General features: G+C 43.8%; 1 protein-coding gene and 1 long non-coding RNA gene across 4 annotated transcripts; one reads left to right on the top strand and one right to left on the bottom strand.

Moving 5' to 3' along the window:
* Positions 1 to 1,155: 1,155 nt before the first annotated feature.
* LOC106577252 (brain-specific angiogenesis inhibitor 1-associated protein 2) lies at positions 1,156 to 13,614 on the bottom strand. 3 transcript variants are annotated; one of them, XM_045699573.1, is made up of 15 exons: positions 13,072 to 13,614; positions 9,126 to 9,256; positions 8,863 to 8,938; positions 8,556 to 8,642; positions 7,945 to 8,006; positions 7,734 to 7,805; positions 7,455 to 7,592; positions 6,762 to 6,914; positions 6,444 to 6,620; positions 5,578 to 6,232; positions 5,253 to 5,457; positions 5,031 to 5,096; positions 4,180 to 4,435; positions 4,051 to 4,091; positions 1,156 to 3,907 (listed from the first exon to the last, which is right to left on the bottom strand). In XM_045699573.1, the coding sequence occupies exons 2-15, from the start codon at positions 9,171 to 9,173 to the stop codon at positions 3,835 to 3,837; spliced, it is 2,109 nt and encodes a 702-aa protein (XP_045555529.1). In that variant the 5' UTR covers positions 9,174 to 9,256; positions 13,072 to 13,614; the 3' UTR covers positions 1,156 to 3,834. The 3 variants fall into 3 exon arrangements, with proteins under 3 accessions (XP_045555529.1, XP_045555511.1, XP_045555520.1); XM_045699555.1 differs by lacking the exon at positions 4,051 to 4,091; XM_045699564.1 differs by lacking the exon at positions 4,051 to 4,091 and having other exon boundaries at positions 13,282 to 13,614.
* Positions 13,615 to 14,969: 1,355 nt separating this feature from the next.
* On the top strand, positions 14,970 to 16,109 carry LOC123739054 (uncharacterized). Its single transcript, XR_006767598.1, has 3 exons — positions 14,970 to 15,285; positions 15,434 to 15,490; positions 15,684 to 16,109. It is a non-coding gene; the product is annotated as an uncharacterized lncRNA (long non-coding RNA).
* The last annotated feature ends 4,243 nt before the right edge of the window (positions 16,110 to 20,352 follow it).

Genomic DNA, 20,352 nt, shown 5'->3' with positions numbered 1-20,352 from the left:
TCAATGGCTGTAAATGTTTAGTTGAGTAGCTGAATCAGGTGTGTTGGGCTGGAACAGAAGTGGTGCAACTCTGGTGCCTGGAACTGGAATACAGTATCTGACTACCTATTACATCCTGATAGAGACAGTTAACTGGTGTGATGAAAGAAGTTTGAATGCCGATCCAGCTAGTTTTTAGTTACGGAATTACAGCAATCTTTGAGTTTTGAACAGCATGAGAAACAGTCAAGATGCTACACTGTATTTCAGGAGACTTCCCTCAAGACCCCTTCAGCTCCCATGACAAGGACTCATCTAAAGGCTGGAACCCAGACTCGACCCCATCCAGCAGGTCACCTCCTTGGGGGCCCCTGGCTGGTCCAGAGAGTTCCAGGAGGCTGGGATGTTCAGCAGTCCAGCCCGCACCCTTATCTCAGAGGAGGTGCTGGAGGCTCTTCGTACATCTGACTTTCTGTGTTTCCCCACCAGCCACATATATGGCCACACTTAAGAATTACATTTGTTTATAAAATACATGAAATAGATTACATTAGAAAAATGTTATTGTCCATGCAATGTGGAAATGTGCTTTTACACATAAAAACATAATCAGGGCATCAGAATGCTTTATCATCAAGAACATAGACTACTGGGGCCTCCCGAGTGGCGCAGTGGTCTAGCTGCCTAGCTGTGCCACTAGAGATCCTGGTTCGAGTCCAGGCTCTGTCGCAGCCGGCCGTGACCGGGAGACCCATGGGGTGGCGCACAATTGGCCCAGTGTCGTCCGGGCTAGGGGAAGGTTTGGCCGGCAGAGATGTTCTTGTCCCATTGTGCTCTAGCGACTCCTGTGGCAGGCCAGGCACAATGCATGGTGCAGTGTTTCCTCCGACACATTGGTGCGGCTGGTTAAGCAGGCAATTGTGTCAAGAAACAGTGCGGCTGGGTTGTGTTTCGGAGTCCATACAGGAGTTGCAGCGATGGGACAAGAATAACTACCAATTGGATACTGTAAAATCAAAAAAAGACTACTGAAACTATTGCCTACAGTAAAACTGTACTGATTATGTGCATAGGGTCTTATGGATTAAGGAGTATAAGGGATTTGTGGCCACTTAATTCTACTAATCAAATACCTACAAAATGGTTTGGTTGTTCAATGTGAAGATGAACACTGGGTATAGTGATTAACATGTTTATTGAAGTTTTCATTGGAAAGAAATACAATAACAGTGGTATCAGGAATGTATCAGGAATGTGTGTGTATCCAAGGTTTTATACTGTGACCATGATTGTTGTGTGACTCGGAAAGGCAATGCTGTTTTAAAGAGAAAAAAAGCTACAGACGAAGTAACAAAAAAATATTATAACAAAACAAATTAAAAGACCGAAATAAAAGTAGGGGCAGAGGCAATTGTTTCGTTCTTAAACACGTATTTAAGACAATCTTACTAACAGAGGCATCCTGAATAGAAGATCCTGAATAGTCACCAAGGCATCATTTTTCTTTTGACTTTTACAACTGGATCCCATTCTCATACAGCTAGATTGACATTGAAAGGTCATATTTTGAAGAAGGTTAGGACGGTGAAAAGAAAAGGTGCAAGGTTAAGGAAAAACAAAGTTAAACAAGATAAAAAAAATGTTGTTTTTTTTGTTGCAATTTGTACAAACATAAGTAAACTTCAACTATGTGATTTCACTATACTAAGTATTTAAATCAACAGCAATGTTATTTATTGGGTGTTAGAATTACCATAGCAACAAAGTCAATCATTTCACAGGCTAGGTTAGAGATGCAACTTAATACGATACAGAAACATGAGGAGAGAAGGAACTATACACTTTAAGGGCCGGAAATCAGAATAAAGATCATACAGAGAAACTCAATTTACCCAGCCACATATTTCCACCCTGAATCTCTCAACTGCAGTTTTGTAGATGACAGAGACACTAGCGAGATACCAGACTAGAGAGATACCAGACTAGAGAGATACCAGACTAGAGAGATACCAGACTAGAGAGATGCCAGACATGGAGAAAGTGAAAGAAAAATACTACTTTCTACATCTAGTTTACCATTGACACTTGCTCACACACTGTTCCACTTTCCAAATACTTTCAACACTTTCAAAGTTAGACTTCATAAACACAATCAGTCTTCGCCCTTTAAATACGGTTCTGTACGGTTTGCAATTGGTAAACGTGCAGCTAAAATCTGCTAGATGTGAACAATCTGTTGGAGTCGAATTCAAAATCAATCGAGAAGACACTAGTAAAAACAAACGAGCTGAATCCATCTCTTTTCTTATACTTTTATCCCTCAACACAATGCCAATTTCTCAAACCTACTGTCCAGGAAAAGCCATCCTCCAAACCCTCCACTGTTTCTTTCCTCTTCTACATGTCCAATACAAATAGAAGTACAGTTCACCCCACAGGGATGCATTGTTACAGATGTAAGATCTTAATTTTAGCCAGTTGCAGGAAAATAATCCTGCAGCAACAAGAAATGTGAATTAATAATTTTTTGTAGGGGTTGATAGACACACTTTAGAAGCCTTTTTAAAACTAAAATACACTACAAGTTTGCATTTCCTGCTATGCAGGAACATTCTCACCAACAAAAGAGTGATCAAATAAAGATCCTACATCTGTACGGTTGCTCCTTCTTACTTCTATTAATACGTTTCTGTAGATAACAGAGACTCTTGAAGGTAAACGTTCAATACAATCTACACATCATAAACTAGCAGCAATAGCTTTGCAATGCAACATATTTCTGTGTATAACATATCAATTGCCTTTGTAAATTGATCAGTTGATCTTAAAAATATAATTCCTTATACAAATCCTACCGCACATTAAAACAAATTATTATTAAAAAAATATTGGTGTTTAAACTTGAACTATTTCCTACCCAGCATTGTGCTGATGACATCAGTAAGCAACATCAATACACTTTTCTTTAAATCTCCATACAGAGAACATGTAAATGAAGTTGTACAAATGTGATAAATCAACAAGTGATTGGTAGGTCTGCATCTATCGTGAAAATACATCTGCCTAGCTAACAATGTGTTTAAACATACTCTTATTGAATCCCAACAATGGGAAAAAAAAGACAATTCTTCAACATGGCTCATACACACATATCTCTGCATAACTCTTCTCAAAAATCCTCCTCAATGAAAATACTGATAAAAGAGGAGCCTGTCCTTTAAGACAATTCCTAATGGTACAAGTAAAGTATGATATAATTCATTCAACTATTACCCGACTACAGGCTGCTACCAGGAACCAGTCAGACAAAAAAACATAATAAACATTTTCTACCAAGGTTACTTCTAGAAAAGTGTTGTAAAATGAAAATAACATTATAAAATTATCAGTAATGCCCAGGGCTCAAATGTTAATGTTGGACATGCCGACAAAATGGCCGTCATCTGTTTGTGTTTTTACTAACATCACAGAGCTTTTTAAATTCCAACTCCCACACTCATCTTTTTACTCTATAATTCTCAAATACTATGGTGGATTTTTATTCAAGATCTCATTTTGTCCAAAGGGTCTTTGACAATCACTGTTATGTCACTCAAATTTCAGCTTTGATTCTTCTATCTTCAAAATAACACCACATAAGTGTCTGTAGTTTGACTTAGGCCTGATTAATACACATCTAATCAGCACTTGTAAATAACCAACATGAACAGAAAGGTTTACTTAAGGCTTTCTCTTAAGGCTCAACAGTTGAGAACTCAACCAACACAGTTACTGGACTCTGAGAACAAATTCAAAACACATGAATGTTTCCTATTAACACCTCTCCATTGGTTGTCTGTTCAAGGAGACCATGTCCTATTCGATGATGGGTGCAGAGCGATCGTTGGTCACCGTTTTTCTGAGCCGGACATGGGCAAATGGGTTGGTCCTGCCAGGGAGACAATGTGCATATCAGGCATGACAGAAGCTTAGACACGTTTATCGACAGTCATCTATCTAAAGTGGGCCAGGGTTGGTGACTACTGCAATGCAGTATGTCTACTGTTTAAATAATATAATGAATGCATTTACCAGGTTGGGGAGGGTGGAGGAGAGGTGAAGTCTGAGGAGAGCTGTAGTAAAAGTGATGAAGATCCTAGTGTTATTAACCCATTACATATCATATCTACATTATATTCTGTCATTATAAGCCATCTATACCTCTTGCATCAGCATTGACAGAGCCGGTCGGTCAGGGGGCCCTGCCCACTCTACCCCTTCACCTCTGACCTTCTGCCTCAGGCTGACCTGGTTGGAGTCGGCCATGCTGTATGGGCGCGGGCGGAAGGTGCTGACCCTCTGAGGGGGGAATGAGCGCTCCTCCTCGGACTCAGGGGTCAGGGCAGGCAGGCCAGGAGAGACCAGCTTGTCTAACTGACCCGTACTGGTACTGTTGACCTTAGAGAGGAGCGGGGAGCTGGAGAGAAACCAGTGGTAAATGGTTCATTTTCAAGTGTCTTGCTCAACTCAATATCCTTAATGACAATAGCAGGCATATTGTTCTGACATTTCAGACTGAGGATAAATGGAGGAAAGTGGTCACGCTAACTCATCAACTGTACTGTTGATCTTGGAGAGCAAAGGGGACCTACGAGGTGGTAGAAGATTAGGACAGAGCTTAGGCAGATGGAAATAATGAGGGTCATTCATTTTTATTCCTCTCTAAAGGCCCGGTCTCTTTGCTTGGCATGGACACATCAAAATTTAAAAACATATCTGTGTCAAAGTGTCAGTGATCTCTCTCAGCTTCCTGTGAATAAGCCAAAATCATCACTGCCAGTTTGTAGACATCGCTATCATACTGACAGACAATAATGTTGACAACGCTGCAGCTAGGCTGTTAGATCAGAGTCAATACAGGGAAGGGTGGAGAGCATAGCGGAAGGATTTCTAGAGTTACAGTGTCAAGATTTAATCATAACCCTACAAAGTTGACTTCCATTTAAGACAATAACATTTTGAGGAATGAAATGACAATATCATAACAGTTCCTTGTTTCTATGGTGACAGACCTGCTGTCGAGGGAATCCAAGGTGTTGGGGTAAGGCTGAGTGAAGGAGAAAGGGAACCAGCCTTTCCTGTAAGGGAGAGAGGGAGGAATTGTTTTGGTATTATCCGTATATAACCTAGAAAACCCATGGATTGCCTGAAGATGTAATTCCAGAACAGTCCTCAGTTGGTGTTTGAAGAATTGTAGGCTTTTGTACAGCTGAATGGTGGGTTCTAACTCTTACCGTCCCGTCCGTTCATTCTGGCCATAGTGCCACCCGTCTCTGGGCTCAGAGATGAGGAGGCTGAGAGCGTCGCCTGGCAGGAAGTGAAGTAAGCAGGCCCCGCCCACTCCACTGCCCTCTGAACCCCCAGGAGCGTGGGCAAATATGGCTTCCACACGAGACGGGCTGGAGAGAGGGAGAACTCTGTCTCTGGGCAGAGTGGAACCTGGAAGATAGAGAGGGACAGAGGAGAGAGGGAATGTGAAATGAATTAAATAGACATCACATTGGGAAAGAAATGGACAAGATGGCAAATAAAAAGTGAAGGTGGGGTATCAAAACCTACCCATAAACCCTCCCACCCGGGCCTCGCTGACTGGTCTCCTAGGCAATGGCAGTGTAGACGTTCCGTACATCTCCGCTGCCTTCATCAGCATGGGATTATGGGACAGCAATGGTGTGTTCCCTCCTCCTAGCACTCCCTGGTGGTGCAGCGAGGGGGTTATGGCTCTGGAGAGAGGTGCACTGTGGGGTAGTGGAGGACTGTGAGGGGCACTGAGGGACAGCGGCAGGGCCAGGCCCTGTAGGGAGGAGTAGGATGGGGAGCCCTGGCTGAGAGAAAGCACAGTGGAGGGGATCAGACTAGGAGAAAGGCTGGAGGTGCTGGTGGCCAGGAGAAGAGAGGTCTGCTGGGCTTGGATGGAGCCAACCGTGGAGGAGGTGGATGAAGTGGTGGGAGTGTTAGCAGTAGTGATAGCATTAGCACTTGTGTTGTTGTTAGCATTGGAGCTAGCTGAGGCACTAATAGGCGTGCTGGTCTGCTGAGGGGAGCCTGCCCCACTCTCTCCAATAGCCCCTCCAGTGGCAGCGAGGGAGCGGAACGTCTGGGGTCCGGAGGAGTTTTGGGGAGGGGGGATGTCACTCTGGGAAGAAGAGGGGATGGGTCTCTGCTGCTGGGAGCCACCATTCAACAAGGGAGGCACCTCCTGTACTGACAGCCTCTGAAAGAGAGAAATGGTAAGAGAGAGAGATAAGACAGAGAGATGAGAAGAAACAATGGAATTTTGCTAAATGACTGAAAACCATCTGAATGCTGTCTAAATAACAGAATAGCCTAATCTTATAATAATTTCACTTTATCTTCTGAAGTACATGGAATTCAGACATTTGTCTGTGAATTCCTACTAATGAACTGAAACCCCTTGCCCTCACCTGTTCTGGCTGTGCAGCGCCCAGTTTGGCGTGTCGGAGGAGCTCAGCTATCCCAGATGCCCCAGAGCCCTGAGGAGCGGTGTGACGCAGCAGGTTGAGCGCCCGTTCAGGTAGTCTGGTTGGCTGGGAGCATGACTGTTGCCATGAGGACAGCTTCTGTGACAGGAGCTCTCTCACCTGGACACAGGGAGGAAGGAGAGGCAGGTTGGCAGTTGGATGGGGGTCAGGGACAGTGTGTGTGTGTGTGTGTGTGTGTGTGTGTGTGTGTGTGTGTGTGTGTGTGTGTGTGTGTGTGTGTGTGTGTGTGTGTGTGTGTACCTTGCAGTGGTAGTTGATGAGCAGCTTGGTGACGGAACACTGGCGGTCCACCAGGAAGCAGTATCGTCTCCTCTCCTCCGTCAGCGCCGAGCGGTAACCCACAGCAACCAGCGTGTCCAGCTCAGCCTGACGACGACTCATTAGCTCCACATACTGACAGAGGTTAGTAAACACACACATAGAAACAAATGCAGAATAACAGAGGCAGCGGAGTAGGAGATATGTGACCTTTATAATACACTGTAGGGAGAGAGGCCCATCGGAGGGACCAAAAGGACATGAAACTAAATCCTAATCACAAAATATTATCCCTCACCTTCCTTAACCTTTTCTTCCATTGTCCACCCCTTCTTATTTCCTGTTTTCTCATTCCTAAGATTTCTCCTCTTTCTCTTCCCTATCCCCCTCTTTTACTTCAGTAAGGACTGGAAGCCAAATCAGCTGAGCCAGATTGCTGTTTAATCTCATCCATACTTCCGCACACACAGACTGTACATACACACACACAAACACTTGACTGTGCCTTGTAATGCTGAGTAAGATGCTTTAGTCTGGTGGTGTTTCCAAGAAAATCACACAAATCTCAAGTGTCAAAACACCACTGTAAGTGTTTCACCAATGCACAAATGCATTGTTGAAACCTTACACACTAAGCACTACTGACACAAAATGGTGTTGTTGGATGCCAGTTACCTGCATCTCCCTATCTCCGTACTTGTTGGGGTGGCGACTGCCCTGGCTCTTCCTGCGCAGCTTCTTGAGCTGTGATTGGCAGCGCTCGATAGATTCCGACTTCGACTTGCGCTCACTCTGATATTTCTTCAACGTGGCCTGAGATCGAGAGAGAACGGGAGCGAGAAAATCCGATTGAGAGAGAAACAGAGCAACAGATAGAAAAATAGTTAGTCAGAAAAGTGGTTGCGCTGTAGAGAGAAGGAAATATGTTAAAGGAAAATGCATAGATAAACTCACGGTAAGATATTTAATGTCCAACTCCAGCTTTTGCTCCAACTGGGACAGCAGCTCAGAATGGAACAGCTTCAACTGTAGATCATATTCCACCATCATTCATACAGCATCACAATATTTAACAATCAATCATATCACCACACACACACACACACACACACACACACACACACACACACACACACACACACACACACACACGGTAAACACTCACCACGTCCTCCAGTTGAACCTGAATCTGCCTGTGCACCTCGGCCATCTGGAATAACGTGTCTCCTGGAATCCCCAAGAAGACACAGGATAGAGAATACGTCATCAACACAGGGATACAGAGCGGGATAAAAGGGCTGGGAAAAAAACACTTGTTGTGACTTCACATCGTCGGTATGTGCAATATTGTGTCTGAGGTGTCGGATCAATAAAGTATTATCTTATCTCACCTGGAGCTGTTAACTGACTGAATGATTGTATCTCTCAACTTCTCAGCCTATGATGTCAGCTGTGAGTCTGCCAATGAGGTAAAGGCTGTGTGTGTCTCTCTCCCACAGCACAGTAGTTTGTGGTGTCTGGCATTTCTCCCTCCCTCCCCCCTTCCCGACTGTTTGCAGCATTACAATGAGATCATGTGGTGTTGTTAATCTCTCAACAATCAACCCACTCTGTCCCTCAGTTCCCTCATGCTCGCTCTCTCTCAGCTCCCTCCCTCACTCCCTACTTTCTCTTGTTCCTCCACTCTCTAGCTCGCTTCTTCTCCCATAAACACTAAGGGACTCTCACCCCACCCACCGGTCTCTCTCTCTCTCATACACCCACCCAGTCACTCACCCAGTTCTTTGGACCCTTGGCTGTCGCTGGCCAGTTCTCCCAGTTTGACCAGACCATCAAAGTATCCCTTGGCTGCTACCGTCACTCCTGAGAGGAAAACACCTTCAGTGAGGGGCACCATGTAACAAAGACTCTCTAAATGGGCTTTAGGATTGGGCCTGGGTGGAATGCAGCTTCTATGCCAGAAACCAGAGAGACATCATTAAAATGTCCAAACAAACATGCCCTACCAACATGCCCACCCAACGCCACTAGATATACTACACCACACATTACACAGTATACTGTGTGCACACCACTCTCTCACCGGTCAGGGCTTTCTCATAGTGTTTCCCCATGGTCACAAAGTTCTTCAGACTGGGGTTGAACTGGTCCAGAATCCCCTACAACACACATGACAACAAGAGACAATATTCATGTCTCCTCTTCAACTTACCACTTAGTCACAGTCTGTGATCATTGCTGCTAGCAGACTGAGTTTCAACAAAAGCGTTATATAGGGCACTCGCCTGACTACATCTACAGACTAATTCATTGCTCTTGGAGACAACAAACCTACACACACTGTACCTTATACACGTTTTCTGTCATCTTGTTGACCTCGTCTGAACGAGACATGGTGTTTCAGAATGTTTACGTCTTGTAGTCTCCTCCCCTGTATCTTAGGGAATTAGGCGTTTACAACAGCAGACTGAAGTCCCCTGGAAACACAAAGATGGAGAGAAACAAGTGTTGGCAGGTAGCCTAGCGGTTAAGAGTGTTGGGTCAGTAACCAAAAGGTTTCTGGTTCAAATCCCAGAACAGACTAGGTAAAGAATCTGTTGATGTGCCCTTGAGCAAGGCACTGATCCATAGGAACATACAGGAGCAATGGTTAAGAGTGTCTGTTAAATGACTGAAATGTACAATTAATTCAAGTATAAAGAACTTCTATGAGAGGTCTAACCAGACACCCAAGAGAGGTATTCAGGCCAAGGTGTTTGGAGGTGACCTGGCAAATCAAACTCACCCATACAGAGTGAGATGGAGGGTTTTCATCTGCGGTCTATTATCCATACAGGAGGCAAGGACCAGACAGTTTATCCCTAAACTACCACCCTGCATACCAAACATGTTTGTGCTGTGACCCATCTTTTAGAGTTGTTTGGGACTGTGTTCAGTCTATTCCCAAGACTTCTAGCAGTCCTATGCCGTGACCCAAGAGGAATAAACCACAGGCCACCAGTGGGTCCGGAGCCAGTATTTGGGAACCCCGGCTGCTTCTCATCAAGAGGGTGACCTTCCAGAGCTAATGACTGGAAATGTTGACTTTATGTCCTGCTCCATTATCCGATATGGGTCAACATTTTTCATGTAATCTCTGTAGGATAACAAAGGAGGGCTGTAAGGGGAAAAGCTGAGTTGAGCATGACTTTAGCCATTTAATCCAGGGGGGAATTCTGTCACCGAACAGCTTGGTCAGTTCAGCACCGGTTCTCTCTCTGTGGTCCAATGTTTATTCAGCGCCATGACACTTGTGCCTGGTGTTGGAAAAGTCCATTGTTCTTATCTGAGGGGTTATGAATGGTCTGAAACAAACTGATAGCAGAAACATTTGGCTTGCCCTAATGTAGGGCAGTGATAGTCATTGGTGGACTCAAATCGCAAAAGTTAAGAAGTGCTGTGTAATTAACATCCATATGGAAGCAGGAAATACAACCTCAGGGCCTGGAATCAAAGGAGGGTCTGACTGCTGTTTTAAGACACGTTTTGGTAATAATGTTTTATGGGGGGGTTACATTTTTTTATTTCATTTACATTTTAGTCATTTAGCAGATGCTCTTATCCAGAGCGACTTACAGTAGTGAATACATACATTTCATGCATTTTTTTTTTTGTACTGGCCCCCCGTGGGAATCGAACCCACAACCCTGGCATTACACACACCATGCTGGCGTTGCAAACACCATGCTCTACCAACTGAGCCACAGGGAGGCCAGTGCAAAAGCAATAACAGACATCCAGATGTATCACAGATCACATGACTAAGCAAAATACACCAGGGTATCACTGTATAATACATGATGTCTGCAGTGGTGGAGCACCTACTGGAAAAAACAGCATTTGTTACTCTAACATATAATCCAATCAAATCAAAGTATTTGTCCCATGCACAGGATACAGCCCGTTTAAACGGTACAGTGAAATGCTTACTTGCAAGCTATAGCACACTGAGTAACGGGCCATTCTAACTGTTCCACTATAATGCCTAACCTATTACATGACACAATCAGAAGATGGGTAATATAGACCACTTTAAGCAATACTTGTGTCATGCTTATGACACTTCATTACATGTGTTGGTGGAAATAGTGGGCAGAATAGACATAGTTCTGATACGGTATTGTAGAGCATCTCAGAAATAATTCTAGTCATTCAAGTTCTATTCTGTAAACCTACAGTACTCTAGCCATGATGAATGTACAGTGGCTCTCACACAAGCCTCTTCTCTCTAGTGTTACAGCACGGTGGTCCTCGTGTGGGACAACACACACACACACACACACACACACACACATCTGACCTCACTCTACACTAAGGCTCACACATGCTCCTTTCAGACAACATCCTGTGTGTGTGGCATTCTGCAGCATGTCATGCATTGGCTCACTTGTTGATGTCAGTGGATGGTCATTGGGTAGACAGACATGTGTTGGGTAACACTGACTGGTCAGGCTGCTGTTGAATAGACCTGATGATATCATTTGATTCCACAGATGTATGGGTTACAGCTCTGTACAGTACAACTGACCTCCCATGGACTTTTTGCAAGTACAACTATTGTTACCAATGTTCAAGGAGGCTCTGAGCTTATGTTAAAGACGTCCTCTAGCAATTTGACGTTTTCCTGTTGAATATCCCAAGTATAAATACAGTAATGTACACACAAAATAGTGTTTTTTTAGACACAACTGAAAATGTCAAGTAGTATGGCATTCAAGGAGTTACCCTTACAGAAAAGTACAGTTATGTGTAAAATCTTGATTACAAGTGAAATTTCACATATGAAATAATGTGAAAATGTGTTTTTGGAACACTTCAAATGTGATCACGTTTTCACATGTATAGTTTCATGTTATCACATATTGCTTTCCATGTTGTCGCATTAACTTCACAATTCACATGTGATCATGTGAAATTCATGTGTTTTTTCCTGTAAGGGTTGGTCTGATGGTCTGAGGTGATGTCATTGGCCTCCCCCCTTGTTAGAGGAGCAATAGAGAACCAAAGAGGAAAGGCCCACACCACACTTGTGTCATGTCATACCTGGACCACCTATTGAGATGTGCCTTTTGGTAAGTAAATCAGGTGTTGTGTGAGGGGAAAAGGAAACTGGAGTAAGACTAATTGGGTAAGCAGAAGTGCACAAAGAACTGTTATCAATATCTGAAGAAATCCAATAAAGAATGTCCTTGATCAATATCCTATTGTTGACCGGGCAGAAACACCTTTTTTGGGGTGTCAGGTAGCCTAGTGGTTGGAGCATTGGGCCAGTAACCGAAAGAGTTGTCAGCTTGGGATTCGATCCAGCAAGGTAAAATACAACATCAACAACAAAACAAAATAAATGTGTCTTTCTGCCCCTGAACAAGGCAGTTAACCCACTGTTCCCTGGTAGGCTGTCATTGTAAATAACAATTTGTTCTTAACTGACTTGCCTAGTTAAATAAAGGTTCAATTAAAAACCCAGGATTTCTTTCTAGCCAACTCAACACACTACCTCTGGTTCCCCATAAACGCTGATCTACAATCAGTTATGCTTCTTATGTCCTGACGGTTAGGATTGGGGTTTGGTAAACTGACCGTTAATCTGCAGATTGGGGCACATTCTCAAGGTCCAATTTAAGAGGTTCATTCATGTCTTGTTATTCAAACCAGGTTGGTCAATTGGGAACCAATTTTCATACGCAATGACAACATAGCCAAATATACAATTACACAGCAAAACTATAATCAATGTACTAAAACACAAATGACCTGAAATGGCTTTTGTAATGTAGGTATTGAAATACAATTTCGTTGCCAAAGATGTTTGGAAAACAGCTACTAGGCCTACATAACGTCAACAACTGAAAACTCCTGCAGAGCTTGTCAGTATAAGTGATTACACTGGTATTGGCAACAATTACAAGTGTGACAGAGATGTGAAAAATCATAGGTGAAAAATATCATAAACAATATCATAAACAAATGTCTGTGAAACAGATTGGAGGATTTAAGGTTGTGTTTATCACTTTGACTCGTATTGGCATACATAACTAAAATACGAAACATCTTCTCTAAACCAAGTTAAAGGAATTATCGAGATGTGAAAGTGGACGAAATGAGAGACATTACTCTCTCAGCAAATCAGTATCACCAGTCTATAGCCTCATTCAGCAACACCTGTTGATCTCTAGGCTTACATATAAAACTCAGCGCAATTCATTCAAAGTTAGATAAGCAGCAAAATAGTTGATACAAAGTGGAATTGTACCTTTTCTGAGCTCATTGTTGAAGAAAAAAAACAGATGACCGAAACGCCGTTTGCCTTTTGTTCTATTGCTTTCCCCTTCGTTAGTGGGGGGTTGTTTCACCCAGCAGTGCACTAAATCTCAATCTCCCCCCCGCATTTGTGTTCTCTCTCTCTCTCTCTCTCTCTCTCTCTCTCTCTCTCTCTCTCTCTCTCTCTCTCCTTTTTACTCACACAAATCGGCGTCAGATTTTTGGTGCCGTTCTGTACCTCTACTCACTGTTGAGCTGATTAGCAACATGCCTTCACGCACACACCCCGGACAGAAAATTCACCGCGAATAAACCCCGACCGCTACATCAGACTCCCTACGGTTAGAAGCCTCCGTTCTCTTCCGTTCTCTGTCTCTCTTTACCACTCTCCCTTTCTCTCACAATGTCCTCACTCTCGTTCACTCTCTCGCTCACTATCCCTCTCTTTCTCCCTCTCTCATTCACTCACTCACTCGGGCAGAATAACAATGAGCAAACGGGACCCGGGCTGAATAGCGGTAGAGAGAATAATGACTTGAAACTTTTTAAAGCAAGGATGGCAGACCCCGCAGTCACGTATCATTGGCCTACATCCGCCACCCCCTTCTCACATTCCCTCCATTCATTCTCTTAAGTGGGCAGTAGCCCTTTGGTTTATTATTCACATAATATTAAATATGTTGCATCTAGCCAATTACTTTAAACATGTTTTGGGGTGAGAGTGATAAATCAATAGGAGTAAAAAATATTTGGCTAAAACGTTATAAAATGCAAAAATAGTTTTTACAAAAACGTTCAATACTTTTCAGGTGATTCATCTGTTTGGTATGTCAAGGGGTTGAGCCAGGGTTGAATATCGGTCTAAAGCAAAGGTTAGTGTTAGGGTTATGCCAAGATAATGGTTAGAGTTAGGGTTACGCAAGGCTAGGGGAGGGATCCCATTTCCCTCTGCTGCCCTCAGAAGGTAATTCCTTGAGTGAAATCCATGGTAAAAAAAAAAGTGAATCATTATGCCAAGATTAGGGTTAGGGTTATGGTTATGCCAAAATGGGTTAGGATTAGGGTTAGTGATAGGAGTGTTAGGGTTGTGATTGAGGGTTAGGGTTAAACATATAGCTTTGGGTCAGTTTAAGTGGGTTGTAGTAGCTACCACTGACCAACAGATGGCAGTTGTGTGACGATAATCAGTGCAAAGCAACAAGCAGAACAGAAGCTGCTCATGAATTGGTCCATTTGGTAACTACAGTAGGAATAGGTGTGAAACTGTGTTTGTGTTTCTGTGTCATTAGGTCTAGCTCTATGGAGGTGTTGGCCTGCTAGTATAGGTGGTTGATTGTCTGGTCTCGTGAGCCGGTGCCCTGGCACCTTGTATCTGAGCTGTAAAGCGGTTTGTCTCTGTTCACTTCCTCAGGCCTACTTTAAGTCTGACAGACGGCAGCACTACTGGCCTAATAAACACCAGAATAACTCATCTAGATCTCTCTTTCTCTCGAGGTCCCTCACAGTCTCTCTCTCTCTGTCCTTTTCTTGCTCTTTCTACCTCTGTCTGTTTCTTAGTCAATTCAATTCAGTTGAAAGGGCTTTATTGGCATGGGAAACATATGTTTACATTGCCAAAGCAAGTGAAATAGATAATAAACAAAAGTGAAGTAAACAATATAAAATTAACAGTAAATATTACAGTCAAAAAGGTTCCAAAGGAATGGAGACATTTCAAATGTCATTTGTCATATTATGGCTATATACAGTACAGTGTTGTAAAGATGTGCAAATAGTTAAAGTACAAAAGGGAAAATAAATAAATATGGGTTGTATTTACAATGGTGTTTGTTATTCATTGGTTGACCTTTTCTTGTTTCAACAGGTCACAAATCTTTCTGCTGTGATGGCACACTGTGGTATTTACCCCAGTAGATATGGGAGTTTATCAAAATTGGATTTGTTTTTGAATTCTTTGTGGGTCTGAGTATGTCTCTCTCTATCTAGCTCTTACTAGCTCGGCATTATTATGTCTCCCTCTGTCCCTCTCTCGGTCACATCCTGATCGCACACATCCGCTGCATCAGTGTTACGTTCTACTGAGGCTGACTTCTTTCTTAGAACTTGAAGGAAGTCTACCGTGTGTGGCGCTAGATGTGGGTCACCTAGAGCTGTTTTCCTGGACAATGTCCCAGTGTGTCAAATGTGCACCTAAGGCCAATCTCAGGTATTTTGGATCAAACAGTCAATTATTATAAAGCCACATTTAGGGGGGGGGGGGGGTCAATGTTCAAACCAAAGCAGGGGGGGACTCCACATGATTATTGCATTTTCATTCTGGGTTTCTTACTGTATGTTGTGTTTACATTCAACAGCAGCCACATGAACATGCATAGTGTTGACGTCAGACAGAAGGACCAAGGACACGGATGGTAAACACATGATTCTGCCAGTGTCTGTCGGTGCTGTTGAGTATCTTCGACTAAAATGTTAGACTCAACCTTCCTATTTGTTGATAATATTGGCTTCAGTCTGCTGAAGGCACATGGACCAAGGACAGCGATGGTTGCTGTTATCGTATCCTTTAACTTCCTGATGTTGTGAGATTCTCTCTGCTGTTTACAGAACACTGGTGCTGTGAGATCAGGATACCAGGGCTGGCTTAGAGAAGCAGTTGTAGCAGTGGTACTTCTGTCCTTGAGCTGTTCTTGTCTATTAATGTTCTGTATTATGTCATGTTTCATGTGGACCCCAGGAAGAGTAGCTGCTGCTTTAGCAGGGGATCCTAATAAAAAAGATACAAAATACTCATTATATCACACAATCACCAGTATGTCTGACCTGGGGTGAGACTTGTATCGAAGGACATGATCTAACAGTCTGTTATTATAAGGTGGAGGGTAAAGAAAACCAAAACAGGGCCAAATGTAGCACCTCAGACACTATAAATACCACACAGGCCTCAGATTGTGAATTTGACTTACAGGTCAATGTAACCTACTGTCTCAAATCACATTTTATTGGTCACATACACATTGTCACAGGTGTCAATGAACGGTGAACAAAATGCAGCGGGTATAGTGCTCATCTTTCTTCTTTATTTGAAAGAACACTCAAAACAAAATAAACAGCCAACGAAACAGTTCCATAAGGCACACAGTCTATACAGAAAACAACCACCCACAACCCACAGGAAAAACAGGCTGCCTAAGTATGGATTCCAATCAGAGACAACGAAAGACACCTGCCTCTGATTGGAAGCCATACCTGGCCACACATAGAAAAAGAACCATAGAAATAGAAAACTAGAACCAAAAAAAGACAAAACACACAAACAAACACCCCCTGACCATACTACAATTACAAATGACCCCTTTACTGGTCAGGACGTGACAGTACCCCCCCCCCCAAAGGTGCAGACCCCGACTGCACCTCCAAAACAAACAAAAAAACACAAAACCAACCCCAAACCTAAAGGGAGGGAAGGGAGGGTGGCCACAGTCAACGACGGTTCCTGTGCTACACCCCCCCTTCGCCAATCCTCCCACTACGGAGGTGGCTCTGGCTCTGGGCGTAGCTCCCGTTCCGAAGACTCTGGGCTGAGAGGCGTCGCTGGAGGCCCCGGGCTGAGAGGCGTCGCTGGAGGCCCCAGGCTGAGAGGCGTCGCTGGAGGCCTCGGGCTGAGAGGCGTCGCTGGAGGCTCCTGACTGGGGAGCGTCGCTGGAGGCTCCTGGCTGAGGGGCGTCACTGGCGGCTCCGGGCTGAGTGGTGTCCTCGGAGGCTCCGTGCCTTCTTCACCACGCTGTCTGTGTGGGTGGACCATTTCAGTTTGTCCGTGATGTGTACGCCGAGGAACATAAAACTTTCCACCTTCTCCACTACTGTCCCGTCGATGTGGATAAGGGGGTGCTCCCTCTGCTGTTTCCTGAAGTCCACGATCATCTCCTTTGTTTTGTTGACGTTGAGTATCTGTAAGTATGTAACCAGGTATTCATCTCTCATTATGTAAGGAGATCAGAGTGACTTATCGCTTCACACTGGGATTGACTCAGTGGGTTATATGTACGAAGTCCTATGACAGAATTCCAACAGGGATATTTTCTGGCAGAATTGTCATGGTGTTCCAGAATTCTCATGATGTTCTATGGCAGAATTGATATCATGTGCTTATAGGCGTGTGTCTCTCTCTTTTTCGGTTACAGTCCTCTGTGACAGTGAAGTGTCGTGTGTGTCTGTTACAGTGCAATGTCGTGTGTGTCTGTGTAACAGTGCAGTGTGTGTGTGTCTGTGTATGTCTTTGTCTGTCTGTGACAGTGCAGAGTGTGAGGTATTTCCTGAACAGTCACTCTGAGTGTACCATGTGTTGGAGGCTAATAAAAGCTAACCAGGTTGTTCACCACCTCTCAGAGAGGGATTCTGCTTCAATCTGCCTAATCTGATCAAATGGGATATAATAAAGTGTGAGCGCTGGCACGGTGTCTCAACGCCAGCTGGCCTGACCAGATGGCATCTTATATAGTAAGGCATCTACAGAATTCTACTTTCATGTGGATCAAACTCTGTAATTATTAGATACAATTCAACCTTGGTCTCTCTTGGAAATGTGAAATGTGAATTCAGTTAGATTTTTTTATTTAAAAAAATAATAAAATTCACCTTTATTTAACCAGGTAGGCTAGTTGAGAACAAGTTCTCATTTGCAACTGCGACCTGGCCAAGATAAAGCATAGCAATTCGACACATACAACAACACAGAGTTACACATGGAATAAACAAAACATACAGTCAATAATACAGTAGAACAAAAGAAAACAAAAAGTCTATATACAGTGAGTTAAGGCAATAAATAGGCCATGGTGGCGAAGTAATTACAATATAGCAATTAAACACTGGAATGGTAGATGTGCAGATGATGAATGTGCAAGTAGAGATACTGGGGTGAAAAGGAGCAAGATAAATAAATAAATACAGTATGGGGATGAGGTAGGTAGATAGATGGGCTGTTTACAGATGGGCTATGTACAGGTGCGGGGATCTGTGAGCTGCTCTGACAGCTGGTGCTTAAAGCTAGTGAGGGAGATATGAGTCTCCAGCTTCAGAGATTTGTGCAGTTCGTTCCAGTCATTGGCAGCAGAGAACTGGAAGGAAAGACGACCAAAGGAGGAATTGGCTTTGGGGGTGACCAGTGAGATATACCTGCTGGAGCGCGTGCTACAAGTGGGTGCTGCTATGGTGACCAGTGAGCTGAGATAAGGCGGGGCTTTACCTAGCAGAGACTTGTAGATAACCTGTAGCCAGTGGGTTTGGTGACGAGTATGAAGCGAGGGCCAACCTACGAGAGCGTACAGGTCGCAGTGGTGGGTAGTGTATGGGGCTTTGGTGACAAAACGGATGGCACTGTGATAGACTGCATCCAGTTTGTTGAGTAGAGTGTTGGAGGCTATTTTATAGATGACATCACCAAAGTCGAGGATCGGTAGGATGGTCAGTTTTACGAGGGTATGCTTGGCAGCATGAGTGAAGGATGCTTTGTTGCGATATAGGAAGCCGATTCTAGATTTAATTTTGCATTGGAGATGCTTAATGTGAGTCTGGAAGGAGAGTTTACAGTCTAACCAGACACCCAGGTATTTGTAGTTGTCCACGTATTGTAAGTCAGAGCCGTCCAGAGTAGTGATGCTGGATGGGCGGGCAGGTGCGGGCAGTGATCGATTGAATAGCATGCATTTAGTTTTACTTGCATTTAAGAGCAGTTGGAGGCCACGGAAGGAGAGTTGTATGGCATTGTAGCTCATCTGGAGGTTAGTTAACACAGTGTCCAAAGAAGGGCCAGAAGTATACAGAGTGGTGTTGTCTGCGTAGAGGTGGATCAGAGAATCACCAGCAGCGAGAGCGACTTCATTGATGTATACAGAGAAGATAGTCGTCTCGAGAATTGAACCCTGTGGCACCCTCATAGAGACTGCCAGAGGTCCGGAGAACAGGCACCTCTCCAATTCTATGATTAATTATCATTATAGTTCAATTCTACTCCATTATGTATTCCAGTGAATGACAACAGTCGGGGCAGTCAGGACGTCAACATCATCAGTTAGAACTCTAATAAATGTTTACTTGTTGAAGACTCATCTCGGTTAACCCAGAGCTAAAATCTTGCGTAATTTGGTCAGATGCACAGTTTGTGTTTAGTCTGTCCACAAGAGATTAGTTGAAGACCAAGAGTTAAACATGGCCAGGGGCTAGTTGGGTGTATAGACAGTTGTATTTAACTACAGTGCATTTGGAAAGTATTCAGAACCCTTGACATTTTCCACATTTTGTTACATTACAGCCTTATTCTAAAATGTATTAATATTTTTTTCCCCCTCATCAATCTACACACAATACCCATAGCGAAAAAATAAAAAACAGAAATTCCTTATTTACATAAGTATTCAGTTCCTTTACTATGAAACTCGAAATTGAGATCAGGTGCATCCTGTTTCCATTGATCATCCTTGAGATGTTTCTACAACTTGATTGGAGTGCATCTATGGTACATTTTATTGATTGGACATGATTTGGAAAGGCACACACCTGTCTATATAAGGGCTCACACTTGACAGTGCATGTCAGAGCAAAAAACAAGCCATGAGGTTAAAGGAATTGTCCGTAGACCTCAGAGACAGGATTGTGTCGAGGCACAGATCTGGGGAAGGGTACCAAAAAATGTCTGCAGCATTGAAGATCCCCAAGAACACAGTGGCCTCCATCATTCTTAAAATGGAAGAAGTTTGGATCCACCAAGCCTCTTCCTAGAGCTGGTAGCCTGGCCAAACTAAGCAATCGAGTGAGATAGGCCTTGGTCAGGGAGGTGACCAAGAACCTGATGGTCACTCTGACAGAGCTCCAGAGTTCCTCTGTGGAGATGGGAGAACCTTCGAGAAGGACAACCATCTCTGCAGCACTCCACCAGTCAGGCCTTTATGGTAGAGTGGCCAGACGGAAGCTGCTCCTCAGTAAAAGGCACATGACAGCTCGCTTGGAGTTTGCCAAAAAGCACCTAAAGAACACTCAGACCATGAGAAACAAGATTCTCTAGTCTGATGATACCAGGATTGAGCTCTTTGGCCTGAATGCCAAGCGTGATGTCCCAGATGTGCTCAATTGGATTCAGGTCTGGGGAACGGGCGGGCCAGTCCATAGCATCAATGCCTTCCTCTTGCAGGAACTGCTGACACACTCCGGCCACATGAAGTCTAGCATTGTCTTGCATTAGGAGGAACCCAGGGCCAACCGCACCAGCATATGGTCT

Source organism: Salmo salar, chromosome ssa02, assembly GCF_905237065.1.
Source record: "Salmo salar chromosome ssa02, Ssal_v3.1, whole genome shotgun sequence".
NCBI classification, from domain to species: domain Eukaryota; kingdom Metazoa; phylum Chordata; class Actinopteri; order Salmoniformes; family Salmonidae; genus Salmo; species Salmo salar.
Note: the sequence above shows the minus strand (reverse complement) of the source record. Positions and strands in the feature narration are given on the sequence as shown.

Bases quoted from the DNA above. Each gene is read 5' to 3' on its own strand.
- LOC106577252 (XM_045699555.1), bottom strand. From the start codon at position 9,173: ATGTCTCGTTCAGACGAGGTCAACAAGATGACAGAAAACGTGTATAAG. The intron at 7,806-7,944 runs GTGAGTGTTTAC...TATGATCTACAG, and splicing joins AGGTTCAACTGGAGGACGTG to TTGAAGCTGTTCCATTCTGA. The intron at 5,097-5,252 runs GTAAGAGTTAGA...TCTCCCTTACAG, and splicing joins CAGAATGAACGGACGGGACG to GAAAGGCTGGTTCCCTTTCT.